Source organism: Thalassophryne amazonica, chromosome 9 (genome assembly GCF_902500255.1).
Source record: "Thalassophryne amazonica chromosome 9, fThaAma1.1, whole genome shotgun sequence".
Lineage (NCBI taxonomy): Eukaryota > Metazoa > Chordata > Actinopteri > Batrachoidiformes > Batrachoididae > Thalassophryne > Thalassophryne amazonica.
In genome coordinates this window covers 39,018,230-39,039,471 of record NC_047111.1, presented here as the reverse complement: position 1 = coordinate 39,039,471, position 21,242 = coordinate 39,018,230, and the positions used below count along the sequence as shown (strand labels likewise).

The following is a 21,242-nucleotide window of genomic DNA, read 5'->3' as shown; positions in this document are numbered from 1 at the left end:
GCCGGTCCAGAGCATCCCAAACATGCTCAGTGGGTGATATGTCCGGTGAGTATGCCGGCCATGCAAGAACTGGGACATTTTCAGCTTCCAAGAATTGTGTACAGATCCTTGCAACATGGGGCCGTGCATTATCCTGCTGCAACATGAGGTGATGTTCTTGGATGTATGGCACAACAATGGGCCTCAGGATCTCATCACAGTATCTCTGTGCATTCAAAATGCCATCAATAAAATGCACCTGTGTTCTTTGTCCATAACAGACGCCTGCCCATACCATAACCCCACTGCCACCATGGGCCACTCGATCCACAACATTGACATCAGAAAACCGCTCACCCACACGACGCCACACACGCTATCTGCCATCTGCCCTGAACAGTGTGAACCGGCATTCATCCGTGAAGAGAACACCTCTCCAACGTGCCAAACGCCAGCGAATGTGAGCATTTGCCCACTCAAGTCGGTTACGACGATGAACTGGAGTCAGGTCGAGACCCCGATGAGGACGACGAGCATGCAGATGAGCATCCTTGAGACGGTTTCTGACAGTTTGTGCAGAAATTCTTTGGTTATGCAAAGCGATTGTTTCAGCAGCTGTCCGAGTGGCTGGTCTCAGACGATCTTGGAGGTGAACATGCTGGATGTGGAGGTCCTGGGCTGGTGTGGTTACACGTGGTCTGCGGTTGTGAGACTGGTTGGATGTACTGCCAAATTCTCTGAAACACCTTTGGAGACGGCTTATGGTAGAGAAATGAACATTCAGTACATGAGCAACAGCTCTGGTTGACATTCCTGCTGTCAGCATGCCAATTGCACGCTCCCTCAAATCTTGCGACATCTGTGGCATTGTGCTGTGTGATAAAACTGCACCTTTCAGAGTGGCCTTTTATTGTGGACAGTCTAAGGCACACCTGTGCACTAATCATGGTGTCTAATCAGCATCTTGATATGGCACACCTGTGAGGTGGGATGGATTATCTCAGCAAAGGAGAAGTGCTCACTATCACAGATTTAGACTGGTTTGTCAACAATATTTGAGGGAAATGGTGATATTGTGTATGTGGAAAAAGTTTTAGATCTTTGAGTTCATCTCATACAAAATGGGAGCAAAACCAAAAGTGTTGCGTTTATATTTTTGTTGAGTGTAATTTAAATCCCTTAGCTTTGTTTTATTACTTCTTCTTTAGAGCCAGACTGACATGGATTCATGAGGGGCCGATACAATACCAGTTTTATCAAATACTTTTGACAAAGAAATACAATTGAGGCTTGATGTTTTACAGTCTAAACATGAAATATCTGATAAAAAAAAAAAACATTGAAATCTAACCAACAACTAACCAAAATCCATCATACTTCCATCATGCTGCCTTCACTTGTGATTTTTTTTTAAATTTATTTTCATTTATATAGTGCCAAATCACAACAGAGTTGCCTCAAGGCAATTCACACAGGTGAGGTCTAACCTTACCAACCCCCAGAGCAACAGTGGTAAGGAAAAACTGTTGTAATGCTCAAGATTTGCATAAAATAAACTTCCCGTCTATTTTGGCACTTGCCTGTCTGGTAGCACAGCAATAACTGAAAATGAATGACAATTGGTTGGCCTCTTCTTGTAGCAGATGTTACCAAGGGCTGATGGGGGTCCCAGCCAAGCTTGACAGCATTGTAAAAAGTGCATAACAAATTATGTAATGGCACCATATCCATTAGTCAGTGTTTTTCTGCATTGTTTATTCAGTGAAACAAGTTTTCATACTGTCAAAAATAACACAAATACCGATATGTATCTGGGAGACTCATATCACTTGATATTATCAGCCAAACAATATATCAGTTGGGCTCTATTCTGCTGACATTTTACAAATATTCAAATATTTTGAATAATTTGAACCTTTTTTCAAAATTGAACATCAAACATGTTTTATTTATTTGTTTTAAAGACCTCTCAACAACCCACCCACAGTACTTTCACGGTCAGCTCCAGGGCTGTGGCCCACATTTTGGTAACCATTGCTGTAGATCATTTAGTAGGGCTTACTCTACTGCCAGTTTTCTTTTGTTCTTGACAAAATATCAGGTAGAACATGCTGCTTATTTATGTATAGTGTTACAAAGACATAGACTGCGTTTACATGGACAGCAATAATACTGACCATATTTGAAATAGTACATTATTTCAGTTATGCTGTTTACATAAAGAATGTGCCATTCATTTTCCTGTTTACATGTTACACGGGATAGCAGATTCCATCCCCAATGCCGTATGAGTTACAGAATTCTGTGAAAACTTTGGCACAATTAAGGTGTACTCGTATACATATTGACAGCAAACTTCAATCGTAATACTTCACTTCTGAGATACTTAGATTACCCAAATAAGTTCAAGTCAGTTCAAATGGATGGTGATTATGGTTTGCAGGATGTCTAGTTTCTAACAGTCTACTTCAGTTCTCACTCCCAATTGCAATAGACTTGCTTGGGAATATTAGTGTTTGAAACATCATTTCCTGGTAGAACTTTGATAGAAAGGCTGTTTATGTTGGCCCCATAAATACAGTATGTAGCTGCTGACTAAGCTGGTTTGAGAGGTCTGTCACTGCCAGAATTTTTGGCATTTCACGTGTCCTGATTGTAAACTGGTAGAGTACCCTGTCTCTGCTTCACACACACACACACACACACACACACACACACACACACACACACACACACACACACACACACACACACACACACACACACACACACACACACGGGCTTCTACTCCTGGATGAGGTGTTTCTTACACACTAAAACTCGAAGGAAAATGAGAGGAAGCAGATTCAGGATGGTTAAAGCGCCCTCCGTATCCAGTAGACATATTGCGTCTGTCTCCCAGGCGCTTCTCAACACAACAGTCTCAGCTGTTATCAATTTCATCAATCATCAATTTTATTTATATAGCGCCAAATCACAAGAAACAGTTGCCCCAAGGCGCTTTATATTGTAAGGCAAGGCCATACAATAATTACGTAAAAACCCCAACGGTCAAAACGACCCCCTGTGAGCAAGCACTTGGCGACAGTGGGAAGGAAAAACTCCCTTTAACAGGAAGAAACCTCCAGCAAACCAGGCTCAGGAGGGGCAGCCTTCCTGCTGGGACTGGGTGGGGCTGAGGGAGAGAACCAAGAAAAAGACATGCTGTGGAGGGGAGCAGAGATCAATCACTAATGATTAAATGCAGAGTGGTGCATACAGAGCAAAAAGAGAAAGAAACAGTGCATCATGGGAACCCCCCAGCAGTCTAAGTCTATAGCAGCATAACTAAGGGATGGTTCAGGGTCACCTGATCCAGCCCTAACTATAAGCTTTAGCAAAAAGGAAAGTTTTAAGCCTAATCTTAAAAGTAGAGAGGGTGTCTGTCTCCCTGATCCGAATTGGGAGCTGGTTCCACAGGAGAGGAGCCTGAAAGCTGAAGGCTCTGCCTCCCATTCTACTCTTACAACCCTAGGAACTACAAGTAAGCCTGCAGTCTGAGAGCGAAGCGCTCTATTGGGGTGATATGGTACTATGAGGTCCCTAAGATAAGATGGGACCTGATTATTCAAAACGTTATAAGTAAGAAGAAGAATTTTAAATTCTATTCTAGAATTAACAGGAAGCCAATGAAGAGAGGCCAATATGGGTGAGATATGCTCTCTCCTTCTAGTCCCCGTTAGTACTCTAGCTGCAGCATTTTGAATTAACTGAAGGCTTTTCAGGGAACTTTTAGGACAACCTGATAATAATGAATTACAATAGTCCAGCCTAGAGGAAATAATGCATGAATTAGTTTTTCAGCATCACTCTGAGACAGACCTTTCTAATTTTAGAGATATTGCGCAAATGCAAAAAAGCAGTCCTACATATTTGTTAATATGCGCTTTGAATGACATATCCTGATCAAAAATGACTCCAAGATTTCTCACAGTATTACTAGAGGTCAGGGTAATGCCATCCGAGTAAGGATCTGGTTAGACACCAATGTTTCTAAGATTTGTGGGGCCAAGTACAATAACTTCAGTTTTATCTGAGTTTAAAAGCAGGAAATTAGAGGTCATCCATGTCTTTATGTCTGTAAGACAATCCTGCAGTTTAGCTAATTGGTGTGTGTCCTCTGGCTTCATGGATAGATAAGCTGGGTATCATCTGCGTAACAATGAAAATTTAAGCAATGCCGTCTAATATACTGCCTAAGGGAAGCATGTATAAAGTGAATAAAATTGGTCCTAGCACAGAACCTTGTGGAACTCCGTAATTAACCTTAGTCTGTGAAGAAGATTCCCCATTTACATGAACAAATTGTAATCTATTAGATAAATATGATTCAAACCACCGCAGCGCAGTGCCTTTAATACCTATGGCATGCTCTAATCTCTGTAATACAATTTTATGGTCAACAGTATCAAAAGCAGCACTGAGGTCTAACAGAACAAGCACAGAGATGAGTCCCCTGTCTGAGGCCATGTTATGCATCCCCAAGTTTAAGTTTAACAATTATATTAATTAATTGTGAGCAAAAGACTTGGTGACCCAATTTATGGCGAGGCTGCAGAACTGAGAAATGCTGAGAACTCAACACTCGTGCAGGCTGCACTCAGAGGAAGTACGTGCACGCCGAGTGTTCATTTCATGTTGCGTTCAGACAGGCCTGTTGTTTAAGTTGACTGATGTTAAAGCACATGCACACTGTTTTTAATGTCTTGCATTTCATGTCTCAAGTTATTTTGTGAGTCACAAAAGATGCAAATGCTCTTTTTCTGCAGGAGTCAATTTCAGAGCGCTTTTTTCAAAGTGTAGTTGTGCGAGTGAAAGCAGTGCTATTTGGCCAGAAAGCTTTTGATTTTATTTAGATGTGAGTTAGTCACAAATTCAAAATCCCCTTAAATCTTTTTTTTTGTACATTTAAGAATTTGATTTACACAGTCATTTTCATTTTCTGAGTTGACTAGGCCTGCTGTAGATGATTATTTTTTTGTTGAATGGTATATTGGCCCCCAAAATAAGTGTGCTAAACATTGTCATTTTAACACCATTTTGAGGTTAAATGTACTTGCGGGACTAGTGTAAAAAGTGTGGAACATCAGCTCTTTGGTATGTTTCTTATAGGAAAGTATTGCATTTCTCACTGTGTAATGTTCCCCTTTAAGATGGAGGGGTTTTTTTTTCTTGACATTCTCATCAGTGTGCTTGCTCAACATTTTGCACAACATAATACAACTGGCTAGCCCTATTATGTGTTGAATTTTGCAAAATTATGTTCTTATGGGGTATAAACCATTATAAAAATAGACCAGTGGAGCTTGCAGCCACTTAGGACAACATATTGGATAATATGAATGCATTTTGTTGTTTTTCAGTTCACTACATCCTGTTATCGATGTGGGCGCCACTACTGAGGTATTACCTAGATTTACAGAATTTGACAGTATCTCACTAGGCATGCTGACAAAACTCGTAATGTCAACAAAAAGCACAACCTGTTTATTTGATCCTATACCAACAAAACTGTTTAAGGACCTGTGGCCCACTCTTGGGCCGACTGTGCTGGAAATTATTAATCTTTCTTTAACTTCTGGATCTGTTCCTAAATGTTTCAAATCTGCAGTGATTAAACCATTACTTAAGAAACCAAATCTTGACCCTAGTGTATTGACAAACTATTGGCCGATATCAAATCTATCATTTTTCTCTAAAATTCTGGAAAAAGTGGTGTCACGGCAGCTCGTAGACTTTCTTACTGAGAATAATCTCTTTGAGCCACTGCAGTCTGCTTTTAGAAAATATCATTCCACAGAGACAGCTCTCACTAAAGTGGTGAATGATCTTCTGCTTACAATGGATTCAGACACCACTACAGTTCTGTTGCTGTTAGATCTCAGTGCTGCATTTGATACAGTGGATCATCATTTTCTACTTGATAGGCTGGAAAATCACTTTGGGATTACTGGGAGTGCCCTTGCATGGCTGATGTCATACTTGACCAGTCGTTCTCACTGTGTTTTGTACAGTAACACTACCTCTAACCTTAGTGACATGAAATTTGGGGTTCCACAGGGGTCTGTCTTAGGCCCCCTGCTTTTCTCCCTTTATATAGCACCCCTTGGACACATATTGCGGTGTTTTGGGATTACCTTTCACTGCTATGCAAATGAAACTCAGTTATACATGCCGATAACTGCTGGTAATCGCGTTCACATAAAATCCTTAGAAGATTGCCTTGCAGCAGTGAGAAGCTGGATGTCTAGAAACTTTCTACTTTTAAACTCTGATAAGACTGAAATGATGGTTCTTGGTCCAGTGAAACATCGGCATCAATTTGACCAGTTAACGCTCAGCCTCGGCTCATGTGTCATACATCACACTGACAGAGTGAGGAACCTTGGGGTAATTTTTGATCCTTCGTTGTCCTTTGGCCTCCAGATTAGAAATATTACTAGGACTGCTTTCTTCCACTTGCGAAATATAGCGAAGATTTGTCCCATCCTGTCTATGGCTGATGCTGAGACCCTGATCCATGCATTTAGCTCTTCTAGATTGGACTACTACAATGTTCTATTTTCTGGTTTACCGCAGTCTAGCATTAGGGGTCTCCAATTGGTTCAAAATGCTGCAGCCAGACGTTTGACACGAAGCAGAAAGTTCGACCACATTACACCCATTTTAGCATCCCTTTACTGGCTTCCTGTCCCACTGAGATCAGATTTTAAGGTTCTGCTACTAACCTATAAAATTATTCATGGACTGGCACCTCCCTACCTAGCTGACGTAATTAAACCTTACGTACCGGCCCGGGCTTTACGTTCTCAGGGTGCAGGACTACTTTGTGTCCCTAAGGTGAATAAGAAGTCTGCGGGTCACAGAGCTTTCTCTTATCGTGCCCCTGTTCTGTGGAATGATCTCCCTGCATCAATAAAACAGTCAGATTCTGTGGACACTTTCAAGTCCAGACTTAAGACGCACTTATTTTCCCTTTCATATGGCTAGCATACTGGTACAGTTTTGTTTTACGCTTTTTACTCTTTTAATTCATTTATTAGTAATTGGAGCGGGCCACGGCCTCAACTTTACCTAAATTCTGGGTCTTTTAGTAAAGTTTAGGGCTAGTGGCCGGCGATCACCTTAGTATTTCTCTGTTTTTCTTGTTGTTTAATGGTGGCAAATTATACAGTATTTTTTTGTCTTTCTGATGCCTGATTCTGTTTTTTCTCTCTGTTTAAGGTGCAGCTCCATCCAGAAATGGGAGTTGTATTCGTGTTGGCGATCCTCCTGTCCTGTGCGCCAATAGCATTTCTTATATATTTGTCCGTGAATTGTTATGTGAATTGTTCTGTAATTTATGTTTGTAGCATGGCCCAAGCAGAGGGTCACCCCTTTGAGTCTGGTCTGCTTGAGGTTTCTTCCTCAGAGGGAGTTTTTCCTCACCACTGTTCAACTCTGGGGGTTGGTAAGGTTAGACCTTACCTGTGTGAAGCGCTTTGAGGCAACTCTGCTGTGATTTGGCGCTATATAAATGAAAAATAAATTGAAAAAAAAAATTGTCCTGGTAGTACGTGTTCTTCGGATAATATCAGGCCACTACTCAGCTAGTGATTTTGCTAAATTATTGAATCTTTAGTTGGGATGTTGCGTAATTTGCTTTTGATTATCTCCTCTTGGACCACACGGTAGCATTAGAAAGTTCCACACAACGTCACTGCACCACTGTGACAGGAGTTCATGCTAATGACGCTAAGTTTTGCCACAGCGTAATGGAATGGCAGCATCTTTTATGAATGATGTTGCTATGGCTGATATACATACAGTAGTGTTCAGAATAATAGTAGTGCTATGTGACTAAAAAGCTTAATCCAGGTTTTGAGTATATTTCTTATTGTTACATGGGAAACAAGGTACCAGTAGATTCAGTAGATTCTCACAAATCCAACAAGACCAAGCATTCATGATATGCACACTCTTAAGGCTATGAAATTGGGCTATTAGTAAAAAAAAGTAGAAAAGGGGGTGTTCACAATAATAGTAGTGTGGCATTCAGTCAGTGAGTTCGTCAGTTTTGTGGAACAAACAGGTGTGAATCAGGTGTCCCCTATTTAAGGATGAAGCCAGCACCTGTTGAACATGCTTTTCTCTTTGAAAGCCTGAGGAAAATGGGATGTTCAAGACATTGTTCAGAAGAACAGCGTAGTTTGATTAAAATGTTGATTGGAGAGAGGAAAACTCATATGCAGGTGCAAAAAATTATAGGCTGTTCATCTACAATGATCTCCAATGCTTTAAAATGGACAAAAAAAAACAGAGACGTGTGGAATTTTACGGAAACAGCCATCAAAATGTATAGAATAATAACCAGCATGGCAAAGGCTCACCCATTGATTAGCTCCAGGATGATCAGAGACAGTCTGGAGTTACCTGTAAGTGCTGTAACAGTTAGAAGATGCCTGTGTAAAGCTAATTTATTTGCAAGAATCCCCCGCAAAGTCCCTCTGTTAAATAAAAGACATGTGCAGAAGAGGTTACAATTTGCCAAAGAACACATTAACTGGCCTAAAGAGAAATGGAGGAATATTTTGTGGACTGATGAGAGTAAAATTGTTCTTTTTGGGTCTAAGGGCCGCAGACAGTTTGTGAGATGACCCCCAAACTCTGAATTCAAGCCACAGTTCACAGTGAAGACAGTGAAGCATGGTGGTGAAAGCATCCTGATATGGGCATGTTTCTCCTACTATGGTGTTGGGCCTCTATATCGCATACCAGGTATCATGGATCAGTTTGGATATGTCAAAATACTTGAAGAGGTCATGTTGCCTTATGCTGAAGAGGACATGCCCTTGAAATGGGTGTTTCAACAGACAATGACCCCAAGCACACTAGTAAACAAGCAAATTCTTGGTTTCAAACCAACAAAATTAATGCCTCGCAGATGTGAAGAAATCATGAAAAACTGTGGTTATACAACTAAAACTAGTTTAGTGATTCACAGGATTACTAAAAAAGCAGTTTGTACATAATAGTTTGAGTTTGTAGCGTCAACAGCAGATGCTACTATTATTGTGAACACCCCCTTTTCTACTTTTTTTAGTAATAGCCCAATTTCATAGCCTTAAGAGTGTGCATATCATGAATGCTTGGTCTTGTTGGATTTGTGAGAATCTACTGAATCTACTGGTACCTTGTTTCCCATGTAACAATAAGAAATATACTCAGAACCTAGATTAATCTTTTTAGTCACTTAGCACTACTATTATTCTGAACACTACTGTACCAGAGATATTTTCCAGCATTAGTGTGTGACAGTGTATCAGACAGTTAGCAGCATCACAGATTGAACTTTTTTTTTTTGCTGCTGCTGCTGCTGTATGTTGACCGTGTGCTTTGTCTGTGTGGCGTGCCCAACGTGTCTGTGGGTGTTATCACATGGCGTTAAGCCATTTGTTATCACCAGGGTACAGATAATCACTACATGAGAAAACCTGCAGAAACAGTAAAAATAACACAGCTGAAATTAATTCATCTTAATTTTGCTTTTTGAAAACCACAAAACGGTTATGTTGCCATCCTTCATTGTGATGGGGACGAGCCTGACATCTTTCTGCGCATCACTCTTTCATACGTTATTAAGTGTGTTGAGGTTGTTGAGATGTCTTTTTTTCGCAAGGATAACGAGCTGTTTTACATCCCTTTTTTCCAACTTCTCTCGCTCTCTCTCTATAGATTACTATGCTCAGAGGAGTAGAGAGAGGACTTTTCTTTTTTGTCTGAGTCAAGTTCATCCTCCTTCTTCTTTAATGGATTTTTGTGAAGATGATGAACAATGGTGAGGAGAGGAAAACAGAAAAACAGAGGAGCACTGCAGAAACAAATGGTGGGCGGAAATGCAAAGGATGAGACATGATTGTAAGAGAGGAAAAAAACAAGGGTGTGGCTGAGTGAGGGATGGGGTAGGGAGGGGGTGGGAAGAGGTGTGGTCGCTGGAGAGGGGAGAGAAAGAAAACAAGAGGAGGAAGGTGAAGTGATGGAAAGATGAACAGACCTGGAGGGGAAGGGAAGGGAGTTGGTGGGTGGGGAACGAGTGGAAAACATGGAGTCAGCTGATAGCTCGCAGTTTCCATAGCAACACGAGGCCTTTCCCACCCACTCTCTTTCTCTTCATTCCCGCACTTCTTTCACACTTCATTTTCTTTTCAGTTTTTTTTCTTTTTTGCTGTCTATAATCATGTTATGGACCTGCTTCCTCTTTCTTGTTGTTCTCCCCCCTTTTTTTTTTTTTTTTTGCCACCTTCGCAGATTTCTCCTTTTCGCCTCTTTAGCCCAACCCATGCTGGCACACGCTCTGCATTTATTTCTGTGTGAAGCACAATTCAGGGCACCTGTGAATGTTACATCAAGAACACACACACACAAAATTACAATATTGCATAATTAAAATAGCTAAACCGGAAGCTGAGGGCTGAGTCTGCCACATCCCTCTTTGGATTCTCAGTGTCTTTTGTTTCATGCCACTAACTGTGCTTTCTTAAAGGTCCTGACCCGTACAGTCATATGATAAATAAAGGCCTTTAGATTGCTTAAAGACACGCTTAAAAGCAAATAACAGTTTGATTGCAGCGAAGTCCATAGGTATTTGGACAGTGACACTATAGAGTGTATTTATGTGATGTCACAAACCCGGAAGTGGCCATCTCGGCAGTATGCTGCTATCCATTCTGTATATACCTACATCTGTTTTTAGCGTTCAGATGCTTTCATGATGAATCCTCAATAGTGTATCCTCCATCACTGTCTGGTACGCTACTGCCACTGCTAAGGACAGGTGCAGACTGCACCATATCATCCACGTAGCAGAGAAGGTGATTGACTGCAATCTGCCATCCCTACAGGACCTGTACACCTCCAGGGCCCTGAGGAGAGCAAGGAAGATAGTGGCTGATCCCTCTCACCCAGGACACAAACTTTTTGTAACCCTCCCCTCTGGCAGACGGCTGAGTTCCATCAGGATCAAAACCTCAAGACGCAGTTAGACATAAATAATGCCAGAGAACCCCCATTTACCCTGCCCCCTCCACTCCCACAAAGTACAGACTGATCATCCCTGCATGCCTTTGCGCAGCCCCATTCCACTATGTTATATTTATTTGACAGTGAACATAGTTTTGCTGTTTGACTATTGAGCAATCTATTTGACTCCTTTACGTCTTACAGAAGTATTGTTTCCTTTTCTTTTTATTGTTGTTTATTCACCAATGACACCAGAACAAATTCTTTCTATGTGAGAACTTGTTTGGCAATAAATTTGATTCTGATTGTTATCGCATCATCGGCTGCCACCATCATCAGACAGCGAGCTGACCTGCATTACTTTAGATTGCTGAAGGTGATCAGGAATCAGGGTGAAGTTTGGGGGAAAACTCTGCGAGAATGTAAAAGGGGATTTTCTGCAATATGGCCTCTTCAATCATTATCTTATTGGATCCGAGACCATTCTAATTTTGAAATCTGTCCATTGAACATTAAAATCTGGATGACAAATCATGAATCAATCATTTTTAAACTATTTTAAGCCTGTCGGAGCTCCAGGCTGACAATTAACCACCATTAAGCTGAACAGACCGTGAATGTCGGCAAGAGCACAAACACCCACATTTGAGATTTAACAGTGACTGTTACTAAAGCAAGTTAACTTCAGTTTGAAAAGTATTTAACATGTATCTTACCTGCATGTGTGGCAGAGCAGGAGGAAACATTAACGAGGGAGAAGAACAAAGATAACCTGCACGTTGTGGATGTGCTGAAATGTTACTTTTCCATTTGTCCTCCACGATCAGTGACACTTTTTCTCTGACCCAGCCATGAACAAACTGGCTATAGTCATCCAAGCTTTTATAGTTTTTCAAGTCCTCTGAAAGGTCCAGGTTAAAATAATAATTCACAATGTCCATGTGCATAACAGCAACCAGTGAACTCTCATTCGCTGACCAGCAAATGACGAGATTTCACATGATCTTCATCACCAATTAACTTCATCTCATAGCGCGATCCTGCTTCACTACTGAATCCATCTCTGTCTCACGGCTGTCTCACAAAGTTTTGCAAACATTTGCCAGCGGAGAGGGTAGAATGTCTATCTATTATTTAGGCGCCGATACCGCCGACATGGCCAAAATGGCTGGTGCGCCAAAAATTCTGATGTCATTGAAAACACTCTGGTTATTTTTCCTTTGTGCATCATCAGAATGGAGTCAAAATGAATCCTTTAAGATGTGTGTGTAGTATAGTCTTTATGCGCTTTGATTGCTCCCCCATCTTTTATTACAAAATAATGCTGAATTTATGTAGAAATGATTGTTGCACAAAAGCTTCAGATAACTGTCGCTGAGACAGATGATAACTGGAGTGCAGTTTTAAGCAGAAATGAGGTGATAATCAGTGAATTGCTGCTGACGCTCCGAAATGACGCATGTGCAGTGAAGGCAGTGGGGACCGATTTTTTTTTAGGGGTGACGCCAGGTCTGTGTTGGCAGGCCAGCTCCTCATCCACTCAGCTACCTGCTCTACAGACTAGGTATAAAATAGGTGTAATTCCGAAATGGTTAATGTTATATGTCTGTTAAACCCTTTGAAGTAAAGTTGAAAGTCATACTGGAAGCATATCATTGTTTCATCTGAACCCCACTGTGGTGGATACAGAGGCAAAATTGTCACTGATTAAATAGTTATGGACCTGACGCATAATGAATTGTAGAAAAAAATCAAAAAGCACTCATAGTGTTCGGTATGATGGATTAACCCACTGATGAGTGAAGACTGGTTAAAATGGCAGCCACCAACCCTTGCATGTTTTCCCATTTGTACCTGCTGCAACTACAGCTGATTAGTGAAGTCTGGTGCTTTCCTGCTTTTAAACTCAGATAAAACTGAAGTTATTGTACTTGGCCCCACAAATCTTAGAAACATGGTGTCTAACCAGATCCTTACTCTGGATGGCATTACCCTGACCTCTAGTAATACTGTGAGAAATCTTGGAGTCATTTTTGATCAGGATATGTCATTCAAAGCGCATATTAAACAAATATGTAGGACTGCTTTTTTGCATTTACGCAATATCTCTAAAATCAGAAAGGTCTTGTCTCAGAGTGATGCTGAAAAACTAATTCATGCATTTATTTCCTCTAGGCTGGACTATTGTAATTCATTATTATCAGGTTGTCCTAAAAGTTCCCTAAAAAGCCTTCAGTTAATTCAAAATGCTGCAGCTAGAGTACTGACGGGGACTAGAAGGAGAGAGCATATCTCACCCATATTGGCCTCTCTTCATTGGCTTCCTGTTAATTCTAGAATAGAATTTAAAATTCTTCTTCTTACTTATAAGGTTTTGAATAATCAGGTCCCATCTTATCTTAGGGACCTCGTAGTACCATATCACCCCAATAGAGCGCTTCGCTCTCAGACTGCAGGCTTACTTGTAGTTCCTAGGGTTTGTAAGAGTAGAATGGGAGGCAGAGCCTTCAGCTTTCAGGCTCCTCTCCTGTGGAACCAGCTCCCAATTCAGATCAGGGAGACAGACACCCTCTCTACTTTTAAGATTAGGCTTAAAACTTTCCTTTTTGCTAAAGCTTATAGTTAGGGCTGGATCAGGTGACCCTGAACCATCCCTTAGTTATGCTGCTATAGACGTAGACTGCTGGGGGGTTCCCATGATGCACTGTTTCTTTCTCTTTTTGCTCTGTATGCACCACTCTGCATTTAATGATTAGTGATTGATCTCTGCTCCCCTCCACAGCATGTCTTTTTCCTGGTTCTCTCCCTCAGCCCCAACCAGTCCCAGCAGAAGACTGCCCCTCCCTGAGCCTGGTTCTGCTGGAGGTTTCTTCCTGTTAAAAGGGAGTTTTTCCTTCCCACTGTAGCCAAGTGCTTGCTCACAGGGGGTCGTTTTGACCGTTGGGGTTTTACATAATTATTGTATGGCCTTGCCTTACAATATAATGCGCCTTGGGGCAACTGTTTGTTGTGATTTGGCGCTATATAAAAAAAATTGATTGATTGATTGATTGGTGTTTATTAGCTCTTTGTAACTAAGCACACCTGACTTAACAACAACATAACGTATGATATTTCTCTATTTCAAGCTCAAGCATCTAAAGGATTTGATGTGGTCCATTAATGTTATGGATTCTGGCGGTGATGAATCCAATATGCAGACAGCAAGCCAGTGAAGGATGTGTAACAATCCAGGTGATTTATTGTGACAAAACAAGCAAATAGATCAAACAGTGCAAAGGAGATTAGTGTCCAAAAATATCCACAACACATCGAAGACTAAAACTCAGGAGATTACACGGAGAACTGCCAAAAACAGCTAACGAAGACCACGGCGAGGTGATCACAGAGAGCAGGTGCTTACACGAAGTTTGGGAAGCGCAAAACAAGGCAAAGGCAAAGACAAGGACCTTGACTTTGACATTCACATTTACAATGAACCGTCAAATACAGACAAAAATGGACTGCATTTATATAGCGCTTTTTCATCTGCATCAGATGCTCAAAGCACTTTACAAATAATGCCTCACATTCACCCCGATGTCAGGGTGCTGTCATACAAGGTACTCACTACACACCGGGAGCAACTAGGGGATTAAGGACCTTGTCCAAGAACCCTTAGTGATTTTCCGCTCAGGCTGGGTTTTGAACAGAGGATCCTCTGGTCTCAAGCCCAACGCTTAACCACTAGACCATCACATCCCCTAGGAAGTGAACACTTAAATAACAAAGGTCTAAGTGACAACAGGTGTGCAAATAACAGAGGCGGACCTAAAAGATGCATGTGAGCGAACAGAACCCAAGGAGATAAATAACTAAACGGACAGTAACCGGTGATAGATAATACTGTGGACAGCAAGGGTGAGTAGAAAATGAATAACATAATCAACCAAAACTGCAAAAGAAGAGAAATAAAAACCTGGAAATCAATGACAAACTCGGAGGTGCACGAAAAGCAAATCAATACGAAAAATTAAGAATGATCATACATAAAAGACAATCAAAACAAAACCATGATCAAAACCAAAATCCAGAATACAACAGAACTAAGACATGGAAATAAGAATAAACAGTGCGCACAAGAAGCAGGTGGAAGATGCAGGAGCACAGACCGGGGACTGGACACACGAAGCAACCACACATATACATGAGGCCGGGAGGCGGATGGTGTGTGTGTGTGTATATATATATATATATATATATATATATATATATATATATATATATATATACACACACACACACACACACACACAGGGAAGGAGCACCCGACCGACGAGGGGAGACACACCCACACACAGGAGGCAAGGAGTAAGGTGCACATGACAAATGAGGGGAGACACACCCACACACATACAGGAGCACGAGACAATAGCGGAACATAACGAGCAAACCTACAGGACAGGAACCCTATTCAAACACCCAGATGGGTGTAACCGCCACAATTAAGGCCAACTTTTATTTCTGCTTGTGCACAAATAAACAATCTGAAACACACAGGCTTCTAACGCTAACCAACATAGATTAAGAACCACATAACCAGTTAAAAACAGAAACAACCACATTGGTAAATTCTCTGACTTTGCTCATTTCTGTCTAGTCCTTTGCCTTTATGATGACCCTCTGGACTTTATTTTTAAATTATAATTAATGGTCAGAATGATCGCCATTTTATTTTGAGTGCCCAACAAGAATTTCCTGGTCCATGCAAAGATCCTGTTAATGTCCACACTCCTCAAACACAGACATTATTCTGGTTTGGTCATGTGCATGATCCAGCACATAGGAGTGTTGAGGACCCTAGTGGCTGGAGAAGGCCAAGGGGACACCCGCGCTTCACCTGGCTGATGCGGATAGGAGGTGGTTTTAGAAATGTGGGGATGGACCAGTTGTCTGCCTGAAGGCTGTTGCATGGTGTTATGGATGTGTGGAAGTGTGGCACCAGCGCATGCTCCCAGATTTGGCTCGTGCACCATATGGAGGATGGCAGAACCCCTGAAGACCTTCTTAATGGGTAGCATTAAGATGAGCACAGCTATGATTAAAAAGGTGTATGCAGACATGATCTGAAAGTCACCATTGTCAGCACAAACACTTGTGATGCCTTAGCAAAAGACAGTGACACCTGAAGGCAAAATCCAAAGGGGTCTGCAGAGATTTGAAGATCAGCAGCTGCTTCAGTGGGACAAGAAGAGAGGCCCCAGAAACACAAGAAGCCAGAATGAAAGACCAGCCACTCCCTTCTTCTGTGAACAGTGCCAGAAAGACTGACCCCTCCCATGTGGGACTTTTCAGCTTTAGGAGGCATTGTTCCAGCTCCACAGTGGACAACCAGGAACGCTGATCTAATGGTCCTAAGGGACTGCAGGATGCCTACAACTATGAATTCCAACACTACCACCCAGCGGACACGTTAATGTCTACACATTTTCTCATCCAGCAACTTATACTAGTCTTAACAAAGTCAAAAATTGGCCAAATATAAATTCCAGTCAAAAACATGTTTCATATGCCAGTACCCACCCACCTTTTCACTACACACTGTGATCTATGTCCACATTTTTCTACAGTAGTCCTTGTTTTAAAACTGCAAGTACAAATGAGCTCAATTTGAGCTCATTACAAAGAGAATGGGCCAATCACAGCCTAATATGCAAATGAACATTAATCGGCAGATTCAGACAGCTGGTGTGGTGGGCGCGTCTTCAGTACTGGTGCTTTTCCATCATTCCTCCCTCCCTTCATTTTCATAAGGGATCAGGAGAAGATGTCCAACAGTTTCAAAGTTTTAGTGAACCAAAAAAAAAAAAAAAAAAGACAAATGACATAAGGCAAAATATTTTAAATATTATATGCAGCAGATTACTTTGATATATCTTAAAATAGTGTTGGTGGCATCTTCAAATTGCCAACAATGATGAAGTGAAAAAACAAAGCTTATACATCTGTTTCTTTATCAGAGTATTTTAAAAGCACCACAAAGCTAAAACATTCAGTTGTGATGTAGTGATGTGAAATTACTGTGTAGAGAACTATAACATGTACACAGTAAGGAACTTAATGATGACTACAACACTGCACAAAATCACAAATTAAAGAGAAGATTATAAAAAAATCAACTGAACATGTTTTGATTGTAGTGTTTCTAAGACTGTGCACCAACAATCAATGTTCATCTGTGTCAAATTACATCCAGTGTATTGTCCAACATGTTCACATCTTCTTGCAAACCTCCATTATTTATTCTTATCTTTCGTTTTTATGTTAAGTAATAGCACATGCTGTATGTATTGTGTGCTTGTGCTACTGAGTTCCTGTTTGTTGCCACTTACACACTGGTATCACTTATTCTCCAGAAGATACGGTATCTGGTTTTGAGAAAGCCACAAATGTTGTATACTGCTCTTTTTATAAATCTCTTGTGTGCTCTGTCATTCTCTCTCTCACACATTGCATCTTAAAAATGGGGAACACAAGTATGCCATCCTGCTGACTTTTTAATAAATGTGTCATCTTAATAAATGTGTGCTTTCCTACAGTAAATTTAATTCCACTCTGAGGCGGAATCCATCTCTTTGACAAACGTGAAGGTGTCCGATCCCGCTGACATTTTAATTTCATTTTTTCTCTTTTTCTGCATGGTACAGCAGATGCACAGAGACAGGCACACATGAACATGATTTCACAGTGTCTGTAACGTGTGAGCACAGCGGTACGGAAATTCTACGTAACAACTCGAGCATGAACGTCACTTCTCTGCCGTTGCAGGGGTGATTATCTTCCATAAAAGTACTCGGCTGCATGTGTGAAAGCAGTTTATATTTGGAACTTCGGCCTCCAGCTGCATGTGACCCAATAAGAGGGCGGAGGCTCTGCTCCGCCCTCTTGGCCTCACCCAGAGCCGAGCTGTGCTCAGCTGAACTGGACTGAGGCCAGCACCTGGACTGGTGGCTCAGATTCCCCGATCACTCCTCTTGTTTCACTTCCACTCTTCTCTTTTCTCTCTTGGCGTCTTTTTGTTTTTCTGTTGGTGCCAGTCTCTCTCTCTCTCTCTCTCTCTCACCCATTCTCTCTCTTCACCTCCTCCCCCAGGGTCCTACACTGCTGCCATTGTTCGCTGTGTTTTCTGGCGATGCTGCAGCTGAGCCCCGGGTGGTTCTGGGAGCGAGCTGGGCGCACCGTTCCTCCCAGCAGGCCATGCAGGGCGGAGCATCAGCCAGTCTGATGCAAGTGACATGAATACATCAGTCCAAGATGCTGGGATTCCACAATGTCAGATTTATAAAAAAAACAAAAAAAAAACAAACAACCAAGACGGTGAAGAAGAAAAATGTCCTTCACATAGAAAAATATTTTTGTGGTTTTGATGGCTGCAAGTCTGCTGATAACTCTTCAAAAATCACATATAGAATTCTCGATGAGGATGGGGAGGGTATGGGTGTGAGTATTCTGAGTCCACAAAAAATAACATCGTCTGTGTTTCTTTTCCTGTTTATGAGAGTGTGACAATGAGTTGAAAGAGACTAATTCAAAACAAATCTCAGGCTATTTTAATAAAGGTCTGACAAAGAACCTGAAAAAGTTCTGGAGTTTCTTCTTCTGTTTCTGAGTAACAGAGTCACACCCGTCTTGAATTTCAAGTTTCATTTGTGTTTTTATGATGTATACCTACAGAAACACAGCATTGTGGCCCGAAGCTTTTAGCACCAGCTGCATCCACGTCCACATCAAATAAAACCCAGAATTTAGATGTTCTCGGGTTTTTGATTCTAAAAGGACATCCTGACCCTGATAGTGGTTTTAGATGATTATTAAAAATCCTTTATGTTGTCTATCAGACCACATTTGTCATGTGTGGGTTTAACCCCAATCACACACACACAAAAAATTGAGACAAAGGGCCTTTTAACATGTGCAAAAGGAAAAATTAATCTGATACAGCACCTTATTGGGGCCTTATTTCATTGCTTTTCATAACACTGACTGTCATATTGTTCAAAAACAGATTTTTTGCACTCCTGAACTCTGACATTGAGCACCATCACATGATCAGTGATGCACAACATGCTGTTCTATCCAGCACATCTGATATAGAGGAGAATATATCCAGGCTCATTTGCATTGCTCCTAATCAGAGGGGTAACAACTGTCTCAAAGCTGGTGGAGATGTGACTCAGCCACATTTGTAATCTGTCGATTCCCCTTGATGTCACCTGGTACTGCAGACAACAGTTGATACCGTCATTAAGGGTCCGATCATCCACCCGCTGCAAAGCAGCACATGGCGTGGTGCAAATATACAGTGCCCTCAATAAGTATTGGGCCGCTTGGTATTTCATGCATTTTAATTTGTTTACGGCATTTCAAATACAAAAAGTAAATCGGGCTTCTTAATATAAAAGTCTAAAATTATGTTCCTCAAACTCAAAGCAAATATGTACAACTTGATGCAAATGAATTAAAAAAAATATAAAAGCCAAGATGATGGGTTGCATAAGTAATGGGCCTCTTTGGTATAATACCTATAAATAATCAATTTTATTGCCAGTTTCCTTCAGACAAATCAGGGGATGGATACATGAACATTTCAAAGTTACTGAATATGTTTTGGATTTTATTTACATCAGATATGAAGAAATACAAACAGTATGACACTCTATGGTAAATCTGTGTGGAGCAGACAGTTCTCAAAAACTGAGTGACTGTGCAAGAAGGAGAAGAGTGAGGAAAGCCACCAAGACACCCAGACAACCCAGAAGAAGTTACAGGCTTCTCTGGCTGTGATTGGAGAAATTGTGCATCATGCATTTTGTATCACCAGTTATACAGCTTCACGATGAAGTGGGGCAGAGAAGGGCTTTGCATCTCAGATGTACTTTCTTGCAAATTGTAGCTGAACTTTCATGTTTTTCTTTTTAAGAAAATCCTCCTCTAGTCCCCTTCATCACATATCATGCCTTTGAAATGGCATAAACAAATTATAATGTGTGCAATTCCAAGGGGCCCAATATTTTTGGAGGGCACTGTAACTCACACTGTACAACTGGCACAGTTGTAATTTTCACAACCAGTAGAACAGCGCACATTTGTGCACAAATGGATGTGTTGGTCGAAAGCTAAGGTGTGGTCAGGCGCTGTGTTGGAGCATTGCTTTTGTGTGGCAGCAGAAAGCAGCTGTTTTTTTTTTCTTGTATTTAAATGACTCAGCATTCAGATGCCTGCAAAAACAAAATATACACAGAAAATACAAAACTTCATCTTACTGTTTGACATCAGGGAGATTTTTTTGGTGGCTGATCTCCACTGGTGTGCTGTAATGTCAGGTGCAAATCCGTTAATGATCCAGAAAACTCACTTGAATTCACTTTGTAAATAGTTGCGGGTGCACTGTGGCGCTTAAAGAGCATGCTAAACAAGACTGATTGGTTTATTTCATGTTGTGTCCAAAACACCTTCACGACCAATCATGCAGATAAATCCAACTGCTTTATGCACTGCAGATTGTCAACATAGGACCGTGCACTAAGGGTGCTACAGCTGAGCAAGGTTCACAATATACTTTATTATCCCAAAAAGGGAAATTCATTTTGGACCCATATACTGCATACAACGCACGATTAAAAACAATAAAAACCACAGCCAATATAAACACCCGGCATAAAAATGAATAGAAATATGGCACAATAAACAAAAATATAACAAACAATCCCCCCTCCCCTTTGCACAATTACTGTTCTACAATTACTGTTCAGTAAATGTAGAGAAACTTGTTTAATCCAGCAACTTCCTAAACTGCTACCTTTTTCCCCCCCACTGCCCTGTCTCCTCTCTAGCAGGCAGATGTAGGACACAGTTGCTCACAGCAGACAGACTTGAAGATGGAGTTAATAACTTGTAAGGTGGAGCCGTCTTCACCGGAGCCGTGCCCTGCTGACGATCAGACGGAGCCTGTGGACCTGTCACTCAATAAACCCCGTCCCTCTCCAGTCTCAGCCTCTGCGATGAGCGCTACAGTCAACCCTGCTCCCAGTGGTATTGTGGTCCCACCCAGTCTGTCAGCCACACCCGTCCCCACCACTGTACAATCAATAGGCTCCATGGTAACTATGGCATACACACACAAACACCTACTGCCACCATTAACAGTGGCTTATAGACCAGGGTACACAGTAGTAACACTTTAACTG

General features: G+C 41.3%; 1 protein-coding gene across 3 annotated transcripts in view; it reads left to right on the top strand.

The window, feature by feature from the left end:
• The window catches only part of klf8 (Kruppel-like factor 8), a 192,335-nt gene that overhangs the window by 134,187 nt on the left and 36,906 nt on the right, over positions 1 to 21,242 (top strand). The window contains exon 3 of one of the 3 annotated variants that reach the window (XM_034177916.1): positions 20,892 to 21,164. In XM_034177916.1, coding sequence (XP_034033807.1) covers positions 20,892 to 21,164 — 273 coding nt within the window. Of the gene's footprint in view, positions 1 to 20,888; positions 21,165 to 21,242 lie in introns of all 3 variants that reach the window. The other 2 variants (XM_034177915.1, XM_034177917.1) reach the window with 2 other exon arrangements.